The sequence below is a fragment of the Emydura macquarii genome, unplaced genomic scaffold, assembly GCF_026122565.2.
Source record: "Emydura macquarii macquarii isolate MOO-44397 ecotype Brisbane River unplaced genomic scaffold, CSIRO-AGI_Emac_v2 contig_705, whole genome shotgun sequence".
NCBI classification, from domain to species: Eukaryota; Metazoa; Chordata; order Testudines; family Chelidae; genus Emydura; species Emydura macquarii.
In genome coordinates, this window is record NW_027130842.1 from 16,449,311 (window position 1) to 16,470,882 (window position 21,572).

At 42.2% G+C, this 21,572-nt stretch overlaps 1 protein-coding gene across 3 annotated transcripts in view; it reads left to right on the forward strand.

Annotated features, from left to right (window-relative positions):
* The window catches only part of SYNJ2 (synaptojanin 2), an 85,648-nt gene that overhangs the window by 16,270 nt on the left and 47,806 nt on the right, over positions 1–21,572 (forward strand). For 2 of the 3 annotated variants that reach the window (XM_067542481.1, XM_067542479.1), the window contains 2 exons: positions 13,488–13,758; positions 17,826–18,051. In XM_067542481.1, coding sequence (XP_067398582.1) covers positions 13,488–13,758; positions 17,826–18,051 — 497 coding nt within the window. Of the gene's footprint in view, positions 1–13,487; positions 13,759–17,825; positions 18,052–21,572 lie in introns of those variants that run through there. The other variant, XM_067542480.1, reaches the window with a different exon arrangement.

Consider the following 21,572-nt stretch of genomic DNA (forward strand, 5'->3'; position numbering starts at 1 on the left):
TGTTAAATTGAATGTCAGTTTTGTTCATGCAGTTGAAAATAAGAGAGATTGTGTGGTCCTGTTTATGGAGGAGAATTAAATCAGGCATTGGTGCCACCTCAGGGTATGTCTACACTGCAGAGTGAAGTCGTCGATTTTAATTTAAATCGACTTTCACCCACTGAGCTGCAGAATTCAGAGGAGTGTGATCACACTATGCTCGTTGCGTCGGGGGATTGCGTACCCACCATCTGCGCTTCTGTCGACAATCAAAGCAGTGCACCATGGGTAGCTACCCGCAGGGGCATTTGGGAATGTTGTCGTCCTCCCATGATGCAACGTTCTCCCTACCCTCCTCCCTTCTTGTCCCAGTCCAAACAAATAGACGATATTCTTTTTGCGCCATTTTTTTCAAACCTTTCACTCTCTGCTGTGCACATGCCATTGCCTGAGAGGAATGGAGCCTCCTCAGCTCTGCATTATTATTGTGAGCACCACAAACACCTCACGACTTATTCTGCAGTATTTTCAGGGGCGAGACAGGAGCCGCAGCGCTGAAAATTGCGATGTTACAGAGGCTGCCTTGCTACAAGCCATAGAACGAACAATTCCTGTTTGCTGTAGGCTGTCACACACCATCTGCAGTTGGGGGAGTGCTACTTCTGGTCCCAGGAAACAAGCAGTGACTGGTGGGATTGCATCGTTCTGAAGGTGTGGGATGATGAGCAGTAGCTGCAGAATTTTCGAATGCGAAAGGCCACTTTCTCTGAACTTTGCAAAGAGCTCTCCCCAGCCCTGAAACGCATGAACACTCGCTTGAGACCAGCTCAGACAGTGAAGAAGAGAGTGGCCATCGCTCTGTGGAAGCTAACAATGCCAGACTGCTACCGGTCAGTTGGGAATCAATTTGGAGTCGGTAAATCCACCATGGGAACAGCTGTGATACAAGTGTGCCATGCCATTAATAGACTTCTGCTAAGAAGGGTAGTGACTTTGGGAAACATGGAGGACATAGTAGAAGACTTTTCCACAATGGGGTTCCCAAACTGTGGGGAGGCCATTGATGGCACACACATCCCTATCTTAGCCTTGGACCACCTTGCCACTGATATATAAATCGAAAGGGATGCTTCTCAATGGTGTTGCAGGCCCTTGTGGATCACAGGGGATGCTTCACCGACATCAATGTGAGGTGGTATGGAAAGGTGCATGACACGTGCTTCTTTAGGAACTCAGGACTGTTCAAAAAGATGCAGGCGGGCACTTTCTTCCCTGACCAAAAAATAAGTATTGGCGATGTTGAAATGCCAATAGTGATCTTGGGTGATCCTGCCTATCCCTTGGTCCCCTGGCTAATGAAGCCCTACACCGGGCACCTGGACAGCGAAAATGAGTGGTTTTAATAATAGGCTCAGCAAGTGCATTTGGACGTTTAAAGGCATGCTGGCACAGTCTGCTCACTAGGTTAGACCTCAGTGGAAAAAATCCCATTAATTATCTCTGCCCGCTGTGTGCTCCATAATGTCTGTGAATCAAAGGAGGAGAAGTTTCCATTGAGTTGGGTTGTGGAGGCAGATAGGCTGGCTGCAAATTTTGAGCAGCCAGATGCCACTGCAACGCTGAAAGCCAGTCGCGGAGCGTTGCGCTTCAGGGAGGCATTGAAAAACTGCTTTTGCAATGAGACACCACAGTAATGTGCGTTGCTTATCTGTGCTGTGCTTTCACTTCACATCCCCCACCAACCTAGTTTCCCTCCTTCCCCCTCAGCCTCCGTTCCAGTTCCTCCCACCTTCCCCCTCCCTTTATTCCCTTCTTATCAATAAATAGTAATGAATTGTGAAGCGTTATGTTTTCCCACTCCAACCTTGCCCCTCCCCCACCAATCCATTTTCCCCTCCCTTTATTCCCTTATTATCAATAAATAAACAGTAATGAATTGTAAAGCAGTACTTTTTTTATTGGTTACCCTTTGCGGGGAAGGGGGGCGGAAGAAGATAACAATGTTCTGCATGCATTGTGTGGGGCCCGAGGGGATACAGAGCCCATTTTGGCTGTGCATGCATGAAAGAATCACACATTTCAACTCCTTAAAGGGGCCGTCACCTCTTTCTGCTCCCCTCAGCCGGCAAGGAGTGCATCACATACTGCACCCTGCTCAACCTCCTCCTAGACCGCTTGGGAGTGGGGGCTAGGAAAGAGTGCGTTAGCTCAGAGTTTTGCAGGTGCTGCAGAAGGAGTCTGTCTTTCCCCTGAGCTTCCTGAAGCTCAGCCAGACGCCTCAATATGTCTGACTGATCACACGTTATACGCAGCATCTCATCTTGTGTTGAATGCTCATACTCCTGTGCTGCCTTTCTGTTGTCGTTGTCCATGTCCATGTTCAGCCTGTCAGTTAATGAAATCCTCCATGCTCTTAGCTCTATGTCAGCAGCCACGGAGGCATTCATTATCTCATTAAACATGTCATCCTGAGTTGGGTTTTTTTCCACCTTCTTATCTGCGACAGATGCTCTGCAGAAGTATGAGACGGTGTATTGAAGGCCGCTTTGTCCACTGTAAGGGAAGCAAAGCACAAGGTACCCATTGTTAACTTGTCCCCTGGATGAAAAGCAATGTTACAATTTATAAGTAATTCCCCTTAGCCTTCCCTAGGGAAGACTAGAACCGCATACCATTGCCTAACTATTTCAGGGATTGGAGCGCCATTCCAGCCATAGTAAGTAAGGGACTAGTGCATCTATGTTAGGGAAATTCCTGGTGCCCATGCTGCGCAAGTCCATGCTCCTTAGACTCCATTGATCAGGCTTTTAACAGGCAGTAGAAAGGGTAGGGGGGTGGGTACGGGTTAACCGTCTCTGAAAGGAAAAAAATGGGAACCTGTTTGTCGTTGCCCAAGGCCCATAGCAACAACATCCTGCTTAGGGACTTGCGGTGTGCTGAACCAAGAAACATTCCCAGCTGTGCAATACACACTTCAAAACACTTTCTTGGGCGGGTACTGTAAAAGTGTGCCATCTTCCGTAGATAACCATGAGTGATATCAGCTTTCTGAGGGGTCACATAGGCAAAAGGGAGGATTTGCTGCAAGCAACTGGCCACAGGCCTGGCCCTTATGCTGTGTTCTGCAGTGACACCTGCACAATTAATAACAGAGTGGCAGGGGAAAGTGTCCTATCCGAGTACCTACATGAAAGCTTCCTGGAGATATGCATGGAGGATTCTCGGAGCATCCCTGTGCACATAAATAATCTTTTCCGGGGTGAACCCAATGCTTAAGCACACCAAGTACAAGGAAGCAAAGCTCCACCGCCACACACACCACCTTTTTCCGCTAGTGCAAGATTCTGGACTGGGGATATAACCAAAGACATGCAATTTACAGCACATACTCACTAGATGTGCCTTCCCCGGCATCTTGGTCAGCCCGTTTCCTGCATCAGGGTGGCCTGCTCCTGTGTTGTAAACAGCTCCTGGCTTTCAGGAAGAAGGGATACCCCACTTGCCTGCCCCCTGTTCTCATCATCATCATCCTCGTCCATAGACTCGTCCTCATTCATTCTGGACTCGGATTCCGCAAAGGTATCAACGCTGTGTGGTGGCATAGTGGTGGAGTCTCCGCCGAGAATTGCATGCAGTTCCTCATAAAAGCAGCATGTTTTGGGTGAGGAGCCAGAATGTCTGTTAGCTTTCCTAGTTTTCTGATAAGCCTGCCTCAGCTCTTTGATCTTAACGCGGCACTGCTGCTGTTGTGCCCCTTCTCCAACATGCCACAAGATACCTTCTTGTAGATATCCAATTTTCTTTTACTGGCTCGGAGCTGAGCCAGAACAGACTCTTCGCTCCACAGACCGATGAGATCCAAGACCTCAGGTCGACTCCAGGCTGGAGCGCGTTTGGGGCATGCAGTCTCTCTGATCAGTTGTGCTGGCAAGCTCTCTCCACGCTGACCAAACAGGAAATGTGAATTCAAAATTTCCCGGGGCTTTTGAGGAGGAGCTGTTTCCTGTTATGTGGCCACAGTGCAGCAAACAGTGAATGTCCAGAGCGGTCACTACAGAGCATTATGGGATACCTCCTGGAGGCCAAATGACATCGATTTACATTGTGCTCTGCCTACACTGACACTCATTCGACCCACAGAATTCAACTTAAGCGCTACGCCGCTTGCAGAGGTGGTTTTATTAAGTCGAATTTTACCGTGATTTAGGTCGGTGAAACTAACATGCCAATGGAGACGCATACTTTATATGGTCGATGGAAGCTACATTCTGTCAACCTACGTTATCAATGTAGACCAGGCGTCTCTCCTGTTTTCTACCTGTGACACACAACAGTTTAGTCATCTGTAGTCTGAAATGCTTTAGTCTGAAGTCACTGGGCTCAAGAAAGGGGTATCTGGTTGAAGTTCTGTGACACACAGCAAGTCAGACTGGAAGATGTAATGATCCCTTCCAGCCTTAAAGTCTGTGAATTCTATGAAATCCCTGTAACCTTCAAATTAAATGTTGTATTAATAATAATTTCAGAGGGGATAAACATAGGGGTGCTGTGCCTTTATAATCTATTTTTACTATCTTCAGACTTTTACTGCTATGTTTCCCCATATCCTTCATTTATTTTTAGAGAAAATCTGGTTATTTCTAGTGCCCATGATCTGAGAAATTTCCCCCGCAGAGAACTGCGCATGCGTCTTTATCTTGTCTCAATATTACATCTGTGCCGTTCCTGTTCAGAGCCACTTCTGGAGAGAGACTGCCAAAAATTCTGTTAATGGCTTGGTAATAAGGACTAACTGCTAGTTATATTTGCATAGTTTCCTTAACTGAAAAGCCACAGTGGGCTGTACTTAATTAGAACAAACCAAAGCTTCCCAGACATTTTCCAGGGCAGATTACAGCTAGAGAGAAAGTGTCATTTGTGCATCTGCCCTCTCATTGGTAACTGGGGGACCATTTTTCTCTGGTCCCAAATATGTGTTTTACCTTCCTTCTCATTCATAATCCCTACTGCAATTGCTTCCATGGAAAAGTGATAATAGGAAGCTATTTAATGTATTTTTCACTTCTTTTAATGCATTTTAGCAACTGGAAATGAGGAGAGCCACACAATGCAACCAGCCAGCTCTCTGCAGAGCACCAGTGGTTTACAGACCCCAGTTCAGGAACCTATGAGATAGGTAGTGACAGAGTGATCTGTTTAACCAGTTTGTCACTATGGGAGGCAAATCACCTTTTGTGAGTGCTAAATTAACCAAAAATATTTTGAAAATACTTTCCGGAAGCATACACAAAAGAGCTTATTTGTCAAGCTGGGAGAAAAGTCTCTTGTAGGAAATACAAAATGTGGCTGAGAGCTCTCCGGGCAGTGAATTAACTTGTAAATACCAGTGCTAGGGATCAGTATAAGTCTTAAGTCTCCTTGTCCACTGAAGTTTTACCATACTTCATTTCCTCCTGCCAAGGAGAGGAGAATAGAGGCTGCTTTTTACATTGCTTTGCCTTTGCACAAGAATGCTGATGGACTCTGTGAATTTGCTCACAAAATTAATGTTTCCCAGAAGTGACCGCATTCACTTGTGTGTGCTTACGTCAGGATGACTCACTAGATTTCCCCCTGTTTTCTTTTTGTTTGGGAGAGGCTACAGTTGCATTAACAGCTGAATGTTTCTGTGCTGTGCTTTAGCCAAGATTTTTGCTTGTCAAGACAGGTTTAGCAGTGATGCTAGAGCATGTTATGTTGTGTTATCATACAGCACAGTGTTCAAATGCAGTAGTGCCAGTAAAAGATATTTGCGTGTATATAAGGTAAATTCTGAATTATGGTAGTTGCTTTATTTGATGAAATAACAGATTTCTCTTCTGAGAAACATTCTCTGTGTATATGGGTATGTATACATACCTATGTTATAATGTAAGTGAGAGATTTTCACAGGCACAAAGGGCAGGTAGATGCCCAGCTTCCATTTGTACCTTTTAAAAATCACCTCCTTAAAGTCTAGTGTCAGTGCTTAGGGGGATGAAGAAAGGTTTTGTGGTTAAAACATGGAATTAGGATTTGGGAGATCGGATTTTATTCGTGACTGCCACAGACTTCGCTTATTCTCTGAGTCTCAATGCGCAGTCTGTAAAATGGGGATAATAGTACTTCACAGTGAGAGGGTGAGAATATGTATGTTGATGACAGTGAGGCTTTTGGCTACCATGGGGATGGGAGCCATATAAACAGATTATGGGTCTATTACAGGAATGGATGGGTGAGGTTCTGTGATCTGCAATGTGCAGGAGGTCAGACTATATGATCATGGTGGTCCCTTCTGGCCTTAAAATCTATAAGTCAAGTGAGAAGGGTTTTTATTTAAATACCCATAAAAATGGAGATTAATAGAACCCCGTATACAGAGAGTAGCTGTATAAATTGTCAGTGAAGACAGCTGGATGAAGCCCAGTGCACAACCACAATGCACAAAAGAAAATAGGATACTTATGCAATAAATAACATTAGGCTAGAAAAAAAATCTGAAAAATACTGTATTGTATGAAGCAGAGATCTTTGTTTTCATTAGGCGTATGGTGTCCAGTTTTGGTCACCTTTCCTTGAAATTAAGGAGAGACTGAATAGGCCTAGAGGAGATGGTTGGGTTTGTGGGATTTTCACTTAACAAGAGAGTGAAAAACCGTGGGTGATTTCACTTGCAAAAGGAAAGAGAGAAGAATAGATTGAGGTATGCAGAGTAATTTGAATTGAGAATGAGAATTGACTAGTTTCTCCTTTTTACTGTGTCTCATAATAGAAAGCGTTGAAACCTATCCCACACACGGTGGGAGAAAATGATTAACAAGAGTCATATATGCAGGTTTAATACAGCAGCCACCTTTATTGTTATCGGTGCTATTCCAGAATTATGTTTCCTGGAGTATCCTCACTGAACTTTGGTCAAGGCAGCTGATTTCATAGGAGCCGAACAAAAAGTATGAAAGTTAATTTTGTCTTATTGTCTTGCTGAATGCCCTCCTAGCCTCAGCATCCCACACACAGCCTAGTAAGTGGGGCGTTCAGCACATGTTTCTGTGAATAGCTGAGTTTTCCCATTTGCTTTAAAAGGTCCTCTTTCTGGGCTAGATAATGATCTCAGTTACTATACATCAAATTTACACCAGGATAATGGTGTTCAGAATTTAGCCTATTGTCCCTGAAAGGGTAGTTTTCTGTAGGTTGTGTTTGCTCTAATAAAATGGAGAGCAGAGGAGGACTCCTCCATCTTTCTCAAGTATTCTGACTTTCTGTATCTTACTCTGAGGCATCGGGTGCTGGTCATTGTGGGAGACAAGATACCGGACTAGATGGGCCAGGGTCTGATCCAGTGTGACTGCTTCTATGTTCCTAAGCATCTTTTAGCAGTGTAGTGATGATGAAGAGGTCATTCCACATGTACGTTGTAAAGGCTGCAGTGAAGAAGGAATGTAGATTTTACCCACTCACTTGTAAAGTAAATTCTAATTATTGTTTAAAAGGCAATTTAAGTGAAGATTCAGGGTTTCTAAGGTGAGAGCTGCTATAAAATATCCACTGCTGGGGTTGTTCCTTGTGCAAGTGTATATGAAGACATATTCAGTTTGATTACTCTTCAAGGTTTCCTTTTCTGGGTTGCTTTAAATTGTTTCTTTTCTTCTGGCTTTGTGTATCACGCACTCTGCAAGCTGTTGAAGCTGCATATCATATGCTTTCTGATACTGCGCTAAGATGGATGTTGATATAAAGGAAACTTTTTACCATATTTTACCTTTCTTTTAGCTTATTTTCATTCTTTTCTCATCTAAGATATTTTGTTTTGAGAAATAAGGCTGGATTTTGGCCTATCCCTCCACAGGTGTGCAAGGAATCTCATGGCTACAAATGAAGGCTGGCCACAATTAAGAGTACGTGCAGTCCCCCTGGGTACAAGCATTGCTTCTGAGGAGCACTGTTAGCAAATGAAAACTGCAGGGAGTTGATTCAGGGTTAATTTTTCTTCTCATCTTAAAGGAATACTGTCTGCCTTGCAGATTTTTTTTCTTTTAACCTTGAAGCCAGTTACAATTGGTAAAGCAACAAATGTCTATGTCACACCTGCAGTAGGTTTTGAATTCTGCTGGTTGTGTATTCAGTAAAACAAGCGCAAACCTCCTGACTGCTGTTCAGCTCTTCCTAAGAGTTGGATCCTTGCAAATGTGCGCAGTGCTGGTGCAGCAATAATGGATCAAAAATGATCATATGCTAATGTGATTTACATTAATAAGGTAGTTCACAGTATTTGCATTTTTAAATCAAAGTTTTATTTGGAATCCCAAGAGATGCAATATTTAAAATATTATGACAGAAATAAAATGGATAGGGAGCTACAAATGTGAAAAGTTAAGACTAGTGGAGCTAACTGTGTGCCTCTATTTTGAAAATAAAAATTTGGGGGGGAAGTACCATATGGACCTATGGGGATGTCAATGTGTGTCTGGTTTTCATTTCTCTCTCCTCATGATTACAGTTACTGCTGTGTATCATTTTCTCAGTGTAAGTTCAGTGGCTTGAAGCTATTCTTTATCTGTTGGCAAAATATCACAGCATTAATGCCAGTCTGTGGCTCAGGAAAATTTTTAAACCATGATCCTGTGAGACTCGCAGGTTATGATCAGTTCACATACTGCAGGAAATAGTCTGCCATATGACGAACTGATTTTATTTTTATTTTGTGTTTTTCAAACAGGAAGCTTTCTGTGGCCTTTTTCTTTTGTGGAGACTTACTGCATAATACAAGTGAAATTGTTTAGAACCCAGAAAATGCTCCTGTAAAATCTTGTTAGCAAAATACTTTAGTTCCACCTGGTCAATCAGTAATTACCCAGGACATTAGCAGTTGCAAATTTCAGGCACCGAGAAATTCTGCTTTTAATTTGTTACACAGAAGTAGCTTGCATATTCACAAGAAGAGTAATGTAAAGCAGAAGATATATCTGTTGAAATAGATTTAGCAATGCAAACTAAGGCCCAAACCCTAACAAAACTTGTGTGTGCTTGATTTTAAGTGTGTGGGTAGTCCCACTGGCTTTAATGGAACTTCTCCTCTCCTCAGAGTAAAGCACATCCGTAAGTCTTTGCCGGATCAGAGCCCAAAAGCTGTGTAGCTATTCTCACATTAAAGCAGCTGTTATATATAATGGTTGGTTGAAGTGATATATACCAAAAAAGGAATCACATTTAAAAAAACCAACAACCTGGAAATAAATGAAGTTGGGTTTTGATTTGTTGCTGGCTTTAGAATGAGATGCACTCGTAGGCTGTATGAGTCTGATTATAACAACTAACTGTTCCTGGTAAGTACAGTAGTTGGCCCTGCAGCTGGTAATGCTAGGATATTGCCCACAAGATGGTATTTCAAACAGTATGCTTGGGTAAATAAAGCTTTTGTTTTACTCCCTGGGACTGCGTTTTTTAATCCAACAAAATGTCTAAGTGAAATGACTAATGGACATAGTTCAGTCCAGTCCAAATGCAGCAGATGTTGTTAGAGACCGCTTGGGGGGGGAGGGGGAACTGGCAGCCTGTGCATGGGGAAAGGCCCAGGAGTGAGAACATAGGAAACAAGTTTTCTTAGAACTGAGAAAAGAGCATTTCCAAGACTAAGCTGAAAGTGTTGACAAAAAAGAAAAGGAGTGGTGGAAGTATGAGGGAAGGTGCATCAAACACTGTGTGCCCAGGTGCTAAACAGCGCATGCACTTATATATAATGTATGCACACAGGCAAAATGTAATGACTATGGGAAACTAACTGGTGACCCAGCAACCATCTGAACCCTGAAAAGGAGAGCTGAATGTTTTATTTTTTAAGGGTGGAGAGTACAGTAAGTCTTTCTCCAGGGCGTGGTCTTCTGTGAATGGAGGCTATCTGATGGTTTTGAGGTCACGCCTAACTCTAGGCTTTAAAGAGACATGATTTATAGATTGAGAATGGTATTATGGTGGTAACATTTGTATTATTGTGTGTGTTTCTGAAAGCTTGAGAGGTGAGATCTTCTCCACTATGGCCCCTGTATGTCGCATTAAAGGGCCAGAGTGGCCTGGGACTGTCAAAGCTCCATATCCATCAGGTGAGGAGTCCCCCAGGACAGGCATTGTGAGACAGACACCCTGAAGGCTGCCTCCCATGGACCTGTTTGCAATTCTTGTGTAGGTGGCATGTTGGAGGGCAGGGGCTGCAGCCCTGGAGATTCTGGGAGGTGCTGTGGCCCATATTGTAGCCCTGGCAGGCTGCTGTAAATTAGAGGGGCCTTCAGGACTGCGCAAGAGGGTATGTTGTCTACAGAGCCTGTGGCAGCGACCCTACCAGCCCGAGTCGACAGACTTGGGCCTGCATGGGTAGCACTCTAAAAATAGCTGTGTAGAGAGCACTTCTGAGTTGCAGCTAAGGCTCTGCGGCCTAGGGAGGAGGTTGAGCTTCAGAGCCCGAGCTGCAGTGTCCACACTGCTATTTTTAGTGCAGTAGCACAAATCTGGTGAGCCCAAGTCCGTTGACTCGGGCAGGGAGGCTTGCTGCCGCAGGCTGAATGGACATGCCCAAAGTTATGCCAGGCAGTGATCCAGCCCATGGAGCCGCCAGGACTGGAAGTGTGTAAAGGTGGCTTAAAGCCATGATAAGAGCCCCCTAGCTGTGAGTTTTAGATGCATATCACAGAATCTCACCTAAGATGTTTCACTATTTCTTTGACAGAGTCTATTTTTTATATTTTTTTAAATGGGAAGGTGCCTGCAGTGGCGTACCAAGGGCAGGGAGGGCCATGCCCCCGAGTGTCTTGGAGGAGTCATCCCCCGCTGTCACAGGCCAGGGGCTGCCTGCCTCATATCCCCGGAGGCCACGCCAACCACAGCTCAGGCCTGCAGGCAGCTGAGGGCTCCTCCTGCAGGAAGAGCAAGTGTCCTCCCGGCTCCTCCGCCCCCACGCTGGGTGCAAGGAGGGAGTCACAGGGACCCCAGCCACGCAGGGGCCAGGCAGCCGAAAGCGGGGCTCAGGGGCAGAGCCCCTCACACCATCACCACCCTGCTGCCGAGCGGTCCCCTCATACTTATATTTGCGCCCCCCCCCCCAAATCAGTGGCAGAGGCAGTAGCAGCAGCACCCCACGGGGGCGGGGAGGTCTGTGGGCCTGTTCCTGCTTTCCTCCTCCCCACTGCCCCCACAGCGGGGGGGAAGTGGGGAAGAGCAGGAAACAGGCCTACAGACACCCCCCCAACCCCCATAGGACGCTGCCGCCAACCCGGGGGAGGCCACCAATGTAAGTATTGGCCCCTGGGCGCCGCCACAGACTGACGGTATGCCACTGGGTGCCTGAGATGTCTGCACCCCTATCCTGTGGCCCCAGATGTTTGGGGAGGGCCTCACTCTGTTCCTGTTGAAGCACTGTGGCTAGAAGACAGGTCATTAGCTCCAGGTCATGGCCCACACTAAATGGGAGGCAAAACCAGCTAATATGACCAAAACCAGCTAATATGTTTTTAAACATTACTTGCCCTTTCCACAGTAGGGGTGATGTCCTGTTTAAAATCACGTTTAACAGCCTATTTTCCTAGTCTAGACATGACCTAATAATTTTGCCACTGACTGTAATAGGAGCTAGAACAGGTCCATTATATGCAGTTTAAGCATGCTCTGCTGTAAGGTTTATCTCTTAACTTTAAAGATATTAGGAAGGTAATATCTTTTATTGGACCAACTTCTGTTGGTGAGAGAGACAAGCTTTTGAGCTTACACAGAACTTACACATACATTTCCCAGACTTGAAGAAGAGCTCTGTATAAGCTCGAAACCTTGCAGGAAATCACACCAACTATGTAGCCATCGGTTTGTCACCGCCACCTCCCTCTTGCTGAAACTGACCATACCAAGTATTTGTGTTTCTTTACAAGATTACTTAAGGCTGCTCCCAAACACCTTGCTGTGGGCCAGATCCTCAGCTGATGTGAATCAGCATAGCTCTGTTGACTTTGGTGGCGCTACACTGATTTACACCAGCTGAAGATATGGCTTAGAGCCTGTAAACTGCCCAGAACAAGGAATATTTTTCTGGACCCTCTCTACTAGATGCCACAGAATGGTGTGTGATCAAGTGAGGTTCACCATTAAGCTAAATGATGTAATCTCCTGATTTTAATCCTTTATATATGCATCGTCAGTTGCAAAGTAAGTGGGAATAAAATATAGGGTTATTACCACTTCTGGTACTCAAAACTATAATATTAGCTAAGAAAACACAGCAAATGTGCTTAACCCCTCCTCTCCCTCCCCAAGAATGGGAACATGGTTTACCCATGTTACAGAGAAAAAGACTATGAGAATAACTTTTTATAAATAACCACCTGCACTGGCCTTTATGCTGAACTAAACTCTGCAAAACAGCATCCACAGATTCAAATAATCTCATGCTTCATGCTGAAGTCCCACTCCTGTGTGTCTGCACAAATATTCCGGATTCCCCAGAAATCCCCCTTAAGGCCTGCTCAGTATTAATGATCTGATTACAGTATTACCAACTCCAAGTGTTCAAAATTTATCTTCTGATTTCTGAGCCTGTAAGGTGCACTTGTTTCATATTTTCAGGCTTTTTGTCACAAATGTGAGGGATAGAAACTTACTTTTTTTTTTTAAATGAAATCTGAGATTCTTGCCTAATCATATTTGTAGAGGAGCTGGAGCCCTAGAAAAAGCACCAGATTTCGAGAAACTCCCAATAAAAATTGCAACAGTTAGCAATACTGACGTTACTAGAGATGCTAAGCACTCCCAGCTCCAGGCAAAATCAAGGTGAGTTTAAATGTTCAGCACCTTTTGAAAATCAAAAGTTTTATCAAAAAGTCTGCAGCAGGGAATCAATCTCTGCATACATTAACCTATTGCATTCACGCTAATTGGAACAAAAGCCTTCAGGAGCCTCCTTATGTGAGTATACAGAACTGTGTTCTGCCAGCAAGGGTGATGTTTGCACTTTATTACTCTGTTTGAGCTGAGAACTGCAATGTAATTGATCGGGATTTCACCTGAAACAAACCCACTTGCACACTAAGAAAATTGCGTGCTCTGTAAGGGTGAAATTTGTCCCTGTGTGGTGATGACCACCAGAGTCAGTCCCATTTAAACCCTCAAAATAGGGCTTAAGGAAACCTAAGCTTTGTCCTGGGCCTTTGCACAGGGCCAACTTTCACCATAGCAGTGGGAAGTGTAGAAAAGTTTATGCTCTGTGAAATGTTGCTACGTCTTACATGTGTCATAACTACATTGCCTTTTTTACTGTCACCTTTAATTGATCCCTGTAGCTATTGTGATCCTATGTTAGCCACACGCATCATAGGTTTTATTTGACTTCCTCTGAAGCATGAGGTTTTTGTCTCTGCTGGAGGCGGGAGAGCAGACGTGACCGATCACAGAGCTGATTCGGAATGGCATGGCCTATGTTCCTATATAATTTTTATGTAATTGTCACCTTCTAGGTAACACTCGGCTGCATTTTCTGGTCCTGGTGACAGGCTGTACATCGGTGGGAAAAATCCTGGATGCTGAAGTTTACAAAATCACCGCAACAGATTTCTGTCCCCTCCAGGAAGAAACCAAGGAAGAAGATCGTGTTATTGCCCTTAAGAAAATCCTGAACTCTGGGATGTTCTATTTCTCTTGGCCAAATACAGGCTCAAACTTTGACCTGACAGTGCGGGCCCAGAAGCAGGGTGACAACAGCTATGAATCTGGTAACTCTTTCTTCTGGTTAGTACTTCATGTTATCTCTGAGTCTTTAGTCAACCGCTGCTTCCCTCTCAATCTCCCATAACCCTGGAGAAAAATAAAGCTATAGATTTAAACTTAGACATGCTTTGCTTAATTAACATTTTACTTTACAGAGTATGTGCCATCTGCCATGGCAGATTCATTATAAATCAGGGCTGAGCACATAATATCTAGATCAATGGTTCTCAACCTGTGGCCCAATCAGCACACAACTGTGACCCATGTGACATCCTCAGGGCCATACAGGTAGTATATATATTGTGTGGATTCGGCCCACATAACTAACACACAGAGAGCTGCATATGTGGCCCACAATGGTAAATAGGTTGACAACCACTAGAAAGATTATTAATTAATTTATTTATTCTAGATTATTTATGTAATCTACCTGCAAAAAGCAAATTTAATAATTGGAGTTTCTGATTTTCTAGAAAGAATTTTTTTTGCTATATTTATACATTTCTTTATACGAGATAAATTGTTTCTTTCCCAAGGTTTTGTAAAAATTATTTATTTAACAAATGTTCCTAATGTGGTAAAAGCCTGTACTTGCCCAAGAGTCTGTGGGCTGCTTATACATCACTTTAGCTGGGTTATTTTATATTACTTTAAACCCACAAGAGTTAGTTAGGATCTCAATTAACATTGCAAAAATGTACCCTAGTTATACATTGAAAATATCTATATTATGATTTAATTTGCAATTTACTGTAATCAAACCATTGCACATATGCTAACTCCTCTGATGTGTTGATGTGCACTTATTTTATTTACTGACTAACACAATACATTGCATTTAAAAAGCAAAGTAAAAATATGTCTCACTGAAGCAAAGATTGGTTGAATAGAAAAAAAAATACATAGAAACAAGGATCCTTTCTATGTGGACCTGCTGCAGAGGGAGTTCAGTTTGTTTGTCCTACCAGTTTTGGTAGGTTATTCCAATCTCCCACCCCACCTTGCTTTTTTTTTTTAAATGATAGGCAGTTGCATGGGAAGCAAAACTGTAGTGGAAATGAATAAGAAGTTACATAATGCGTGTGAAAAGTAATACTTTGGCAGAATTACACCTGAAGATGCTGCTAGCGTGAAATACTTCTTGTGGCCTGCAGTAGGTAAATGTCAATAGGCAAACAGGGTTGTAATAGATGATTAATAAATAGCAATTCAGTTGGTAAATAATCTCTCCAGCTGGGATGTGATTTCACCTGATAAGTGGGTGTTTAGGTCAGAATAGTGGAATATAAAACCCAGTTTCAACTGTGCTAATGTGTGCCTTCCCCATGGAACAGCGCAGCTGACACAGCAAACCAGCTGTGTTTCAACAGAATTAAACTGAAAAAAAAAAAAAGGTTTTTAAGATAGAAATACTACAATATGTTCAGTTGCTAAAGGCTGTCTCTTGATAGTTTCCTCTCAGAAGTTACATATTTGAATTCAATAATACATCTGCTTGCTATATCAATCTGTTGTGTCTTGTTAGACCAGTCTTAGTTTATGTGGAAGCCCTATGCTTTTATGTTGTCTGACAAGATCCCTTGTCTCTCTAAAGTGTGTGTGTGGGGCAACCTTAATTGTAGGCAACACTATCTGTGCACCCTATAAAATGAACTGTAACTAAGAAATCCTGCTGGAGTTTGCCTTGGATAAGAAGGGTAGATTTCTTTTTGCGTGAAAGTCTGGAAGGAAGGAGAGAAATGTAATTCTTTTGTAGCTGGTTTTTAGCTACGTTATATAAAAAGTAGTAGAACAACTCTTCAGCTTTTTCAAATAAATGTTCTGCTCTATGAAAAGCAAATCTTTAGTAGGTTTACACTGGTATAGTAACTGTAATAGGGAGTTGCTGCTGAGACTGATGGAAGTACATTGGAGAGACTATGAATGCCTCTCAGACCTGGTCATGGACTGGCTTGCTTAAAAAAATAATGATATTGTAATAGTTCCACAGTAACCAGTGCAGAACTCAGTTTGTAACATTTCCTTTCACTTTTAGGCCTGGTCTGTGCTGGGGAAACTTCCTCCAAAATTCCAACAGGTTTTAGAAAGATTTCTGCTAAACCAATTTTAAAACTTGTTGGAACTATAGTGTAGACCAGGCTCCAGGCAGCACTTCCTGAAAGAGTTCACTGGTAATGTAGGTAAGAGCCTACTAAAGACCAGCTTGTTTCCAGAGATCAGAAAATTGGGAAAGGGGAGATTTTTATCTGAACTTGTATAGGCCAGGGCAGTCTTATGGGCACCTGGGTGGAAGTATGGTGGATGCGGGGCTGGTGCAACCACTAGGCAAACTAGGTGGTTGCATAGAGCGGCAAAATTTGGGGGGGCAGCAAAAAACTGAATGAATTATTCATGAAACTACATAAGTAAACAAACAGACTTCAGCAATGGGAATGAAAGGTCTACTGATATACATTCACATATACCAACATACATATAGATTTCCATGTATTTACATTGCTGTCTTTCCCTAAATTTCATATTATATTCCTCGTTCTGGTTCAGTTGACATGACATCATGGCAGATAGAAAAACATTGTCGGGGCACAATATCTCACAAGTAGATACACAAGCTCTTGCAAAAGGAATTTCTAGTTTCAGGTTTGTGGTTTCTCTTAGGTGATATGACGTACTCTTTGAGATCAATATGACTAGCAAACAACTTCAGTAGAAGGAATGTGACATACATGATGCCATTAATCAGCTGAGAGAAACCAAAAAGTTTCTTGTAGACTGTAGGTTTGAGAAAACACTGGTGCACATGAACTTGCTGAGGATTTGGAGATACCGTCACACTTTGAACCAGATCTGGTCCATATTAGGAAAAAGAGGAAGCAGTTCACATATGACGCAGACGATGAGCCTATTCAGAGCCCAAAGGCAAAATCAGTGAACTTTTATTTTGCAGTCCTTGACACAGCAATATAATCAGTTGAAGAAAGATTCAAACAGATTCATCAGATTAGTTCTTTGTTTGGCTTCCTCTATGAGGTTCACAGTTTGCAGAATAGAACATCAAAGCAAATTATGGAACATTGCTTGAAACTAGAGCAAGCTTTAAAACATGGAGAGTCCAGAGAGATATTAAGCCCTGGCTGGAATGATTTAGTTGGGGTTTGTCCTGATTTGATCAGGGGATTGGATTACATGACCTCCTGAGGTCCTTTCCAACCCTAATCTTCCATGATTCTATGGTATTGATGCTTCAGATTTGTGCAGTGAATTGCAAGCCATTGCAAGACAAGTTCCAAAGTTTTCATCACCACAAAATGTATTGAACTTTGTATGCAAAAATAAGCTGAGAGAGAGTTTTCCCCATGGATTTATTGCTCTCCACATCCCCTTGACCCTCCCTGTTTCTGTGACCAGTGGTGAGCAAAGCTTTTCCAAGCTGAAGTTGATCAAAACATACATTTGTTCCTCAATGATGCAAGAAAGACTTGTTGTACTATCCATCTTGTCAATAGAACATGAAATTGCACAAAACATTGACCTGAAGGAACTTGTTTCTACATTTGCTAAATTGAAAGCACGAAAAGTTAAATTCTAATGATCAATTTTCTTGCAGGAACATATAGTATTACATCATGTGAGCCATATTACACCATATACTGTGCATTTCTTCTAGTACATATCCTGTGAAAAGTGTAGAACAATGAGAATGTACAGCCGGTATCATAATATTCTCCTTTTGCATGTAAAATGAATCTGGAATTATAAATGCAGATTTTTTTCATACTAATGCAAAAATTCATTTTCATACGTTAATGGGAGGGGGCCCGCAAAGCTGAAGGTTCACCTAGGGTGCCTGATATTCTTGCACTGGCCCTGGCTGGCTGTCACACTATTAAAATCTCCCTGTTTTTGTGAATTTTGTCCTTCACAAGAATTGCTGTCTATGCATTATTGGTTTCAGATAAAGTGAGGTAAAATTAAAAAAAGGAATAACCTCCTATTATAAGCTTTAATTAGTGAACAATGTGGTGTGCAACTTGTTTCTCTCTCATTTTTTTTGAGTAAACAAATCTATGCTCTATTGAATCTTGCAGGAACCAACTGCTGTATGTGCCCTTTAAACACAACCAGGTGAACTGCTCTGACTGGCTGCTAAAAGTGATCTGTGGCATAGTGGACATCCGCACTGTCTATGCCTCTCACAAGAAGGCAAAAGTCTGCCTCATCTCCCGGATCAGCTGTGAACGAGCTGGGGCCAGGTTTCACATACGAGGGGTCAATGATGACGGACACGTGTCTAATTTTGTTGAGACAGAGCAGGTAAAATGGCTGAATAGATCCATGACCCTAAATAATTCAGTACATCATGTATAATGGGGGAATCGTTTACAACAAGAATTACAGGAGCTTGGCAAAAACAACGAGAGTCCTGTAGCACTTTAAAGACTAACAAATTTAATTTCTGCAGGCATATGTTTTAAGATGCTGTTATGCAAGAAGAATCTCTTTACTCTTGCTCATTAAGCATTCCTACACCATTAGTTCTCCTTCTGCACCTCTATGTTCGTGGGCACTCTTCATTTATGTTTTTGATTTATTTCCCACTGTGGAAGTTCTAGCTCCCCAGGGTTCTATCAAATTATAAATATGTATTTTTCAATGGGTTCAGAAATTCCTGTTTTGAGCAGCAGTGACTCATGAGTAAAATGAACACATAAATCATAAGGTTCTCAATGGCACCAAGCATTTATTGAAAATAATCAACCAAGAGGCCAGTGTATCACAAGAAGGAAGCTTTAAAAATAGTTATAAAATGACTGTGAAATTTGCTCTGAAAAGAAAAGCTTTTTTTAAAGTACTTTTCTTCTAAAGCAGAACTGATTCCCCATTCAGGAGAAAAGCTGAAGTTCTTTTGAAAGCCCTTGTAAATTTATTTCAGACTCTTTTTTTTTTTTTTTTTTTTTTTTTTTTATAAAGTCCTGTTTTATAAGGTCTAGTATACACTAGAGAGAGGTTTGCTGGTGTAGACACAGCTTCTACTGGCAAAAATATGTTTTAACCAGTATAGCTTACACTAGTTCACAAAACAAAATCAGCTATGCCATCAAAAGCATTTTTTGGTGAAGACACAAGACTGGCAGTGAGACTTCCTTTATGATCCTAAGCAGGTCACTTAGCCATGGATCCTGCAGCTATTTATGTATATAAGTAGTCCCAGGACAATTCGCATGCATAAAGTTTATTTATTTATAAGTGTTTTCAAGATTTAAAGTCGCATAATTTCTTTGTGTCACAATTTTTCGATCTGTAAAAAAGAGATGATGGTGATAATTTCTTACTTCCCAGGACTTTTGCAAGGCTAAGTTAATAATATGTCAGCATTCAGATACCATAATAATCTCCCCAATATAATGAGAGAGAGGTTCTCGAGCTTTGAAATGCAATGCACTAGTCAGGAGGAAGGTGCATGACAAAGGAGCCAGAAAGTGGGTGAGAGATTCAAAAGCTTCTCTTGAGGGGATTAAGTAGAGCAAAGAGGACAGAAAGAGAAGCTGTCATCTAGCCAGTGGCCAGGAGGCAAATTCCAATACAATTTCATTGGGATGGAAGGGACGTGGCTTTGCATATGGGGTGTGGGTTGGTGAGAAGGGGATAAGGCAGGACTTTATACTTCAGGTTTGCACACCAGAAAGGTGGAAGCCCTAGTTTCAACTGTTGCTGATAATAAACACAAGGGTGAAATGTCTTAATTTGATCTGGCTCCCTAAATCAACACGACCAAGGAAAATAATAAAAAGACAAGGTGGGTGAGGTAATATCTTTTATTGGCCCAACATGTATTGATGAAAAGACAAGTTTTCAGGCTTGTCTTCTTCAGGACCTGAAGAGCTGTACCTACTGTAGTTTGAAAAGTTGTCTCTTTCACCAACATAAGTTGGTCCAATGAAAGATAATATATCATCCACCTTGTGTGTCTAATATCCTGGGACCAACATGGTTACAACAGCATTGCAAACAAGGAAAATAAGTCATTTGTTTACCGTGTGTAACTTGGTTTGCTACATTTAAAATAAACAAAAATCACTGGACTCTGAAGAACCTGAGCACTCCCGTGTCTGCTGAAATAAGCAGTTTCTTATTCAGCTGTAGCCTCTCTTTCCTTTTTGGAAAAGGTATAGAAACTACTCCCAGTCAAAAGAACAACATTTTTAACTGAATGTATGTTTAATGTTCATGAAGAGGTGCATCTATATGGGAGAACAAAAGTAAATGAGCAGGCCATAACTTCCAACATACAAAACATTACCCCTAAACTTGGTCAACAGTTTTCAACATTTTCAGGAGAAAATGTACAAAACTGTGCCCTCAAAGCCTGAAAATCTATATTTTGAAGAGTGGAAGTTTCGTGCCTAGTCCATTGGGAAATATTTCTGTTGGGTTACACTGATTTGTGCTCCTGTAGATAAAATTTATCCCTGCTCAGAGGGAACAGAAAAAGGAGAAAGATGTCACTACCTTTGCCTTTTAAAGCAATATACAATGCTCGTAGACCATACCAAGTATAGTATAGTATTTTTTCACCAAATAAGTGTGGGATGCTTTGATCTTCTTATAAAGGAAGGAAAGTTAGACGTTGAGATGGGTAGCCAGCCTTTCTCAGGTTGGCCCCAAATTTGCGATGCTTTTTCTCAGTTGCCAGTCCTGTGTTCTATTACTATTTCTTAGTATGCCAGCCATTTGGGTCTGAGGTGACTTAGCTTATTTGAGTATGCTCTTGCAGCACACCATGCTGGAAATGATTCACATAAAAATATAATGCGCATTACATCACAGCAAAAAAGCAGTTCAGCCTGTGATGGAATGGCAAAAGATTGATAGATTGCTGACAGTTGAAAGGAACAGGAGTTCATCAGGAGCAGTGCATCCTTCACTGGGCCTGCTGTGCTTCTCTTCCAATTCAGCCGGTAGTCATCTCAGAGTGCGAAGATTAAAGGTTTTTGAGTGACTTTGAACTGGAAAAGCCAAAGCAGGGAGGAAATGAGTGCCGGGTAATTGTATCAATATGGCTCAAGAACTTGGCAGATCAATAGGAGTGCTTTGCTGTTTACAAAATAAATAAATAAAGAGTTAATCTTGCCATTGGTAACAGGCATAATTTTTGCCAGGCTAACTGTACTAAGAAAACAAAGTGGGAGCTAACCATCAGGATACATGAGGTCCAGTTCAAGCTGGCATCCACTTACCATTAGGAAGTAAAATCCCTAAATTAAACTCTTTTGCTTTCATAGTAGACTACTGACTAATGGGCTATGAGATAATATCTTGGCCATTTGTAATTAGGTAGAATAACATTTTGTTTCCATTTGCAGCAGCTGGTACAGTGCAGGCATGCTGGCTCTGTATTTCCCCTTCAGAAAGCTTTCACTCCGGGATTCTGAAAAGGCAGGACTCTCTTCCCCATCAGAAAGCTTTAACTCTTAATATTTTTCTGTTTTAAGAAGAAACAATTAGCTTTCTCTCCAGCCAGATCTTCTATGCATAGATGGTATTCTTTTGTCTCCCACAGAGTTAGCCTTGTGGCATTTCAGCTCTGCAATGAGTCATTTTTTGTGGGCTCATTTAACTGCTGTGACTCACTGTGCAGAAGAGAAGTGGAGGGAGTTAAATATTTCACTTGAGTTTTTTCTTTTCAAAATCAGGCCACCAGTCAATCTTTTAGTTACTTGGTCATTTGGTTTAATCTCTCTCCAAGAAAGATAAAAGCAGTCAGAAAGCCTGAGACAGCAGAAGTAGACGGTGAGGTGTGTTGTGAAAAAGCCTTCTGAAAGTGTGCACATGAC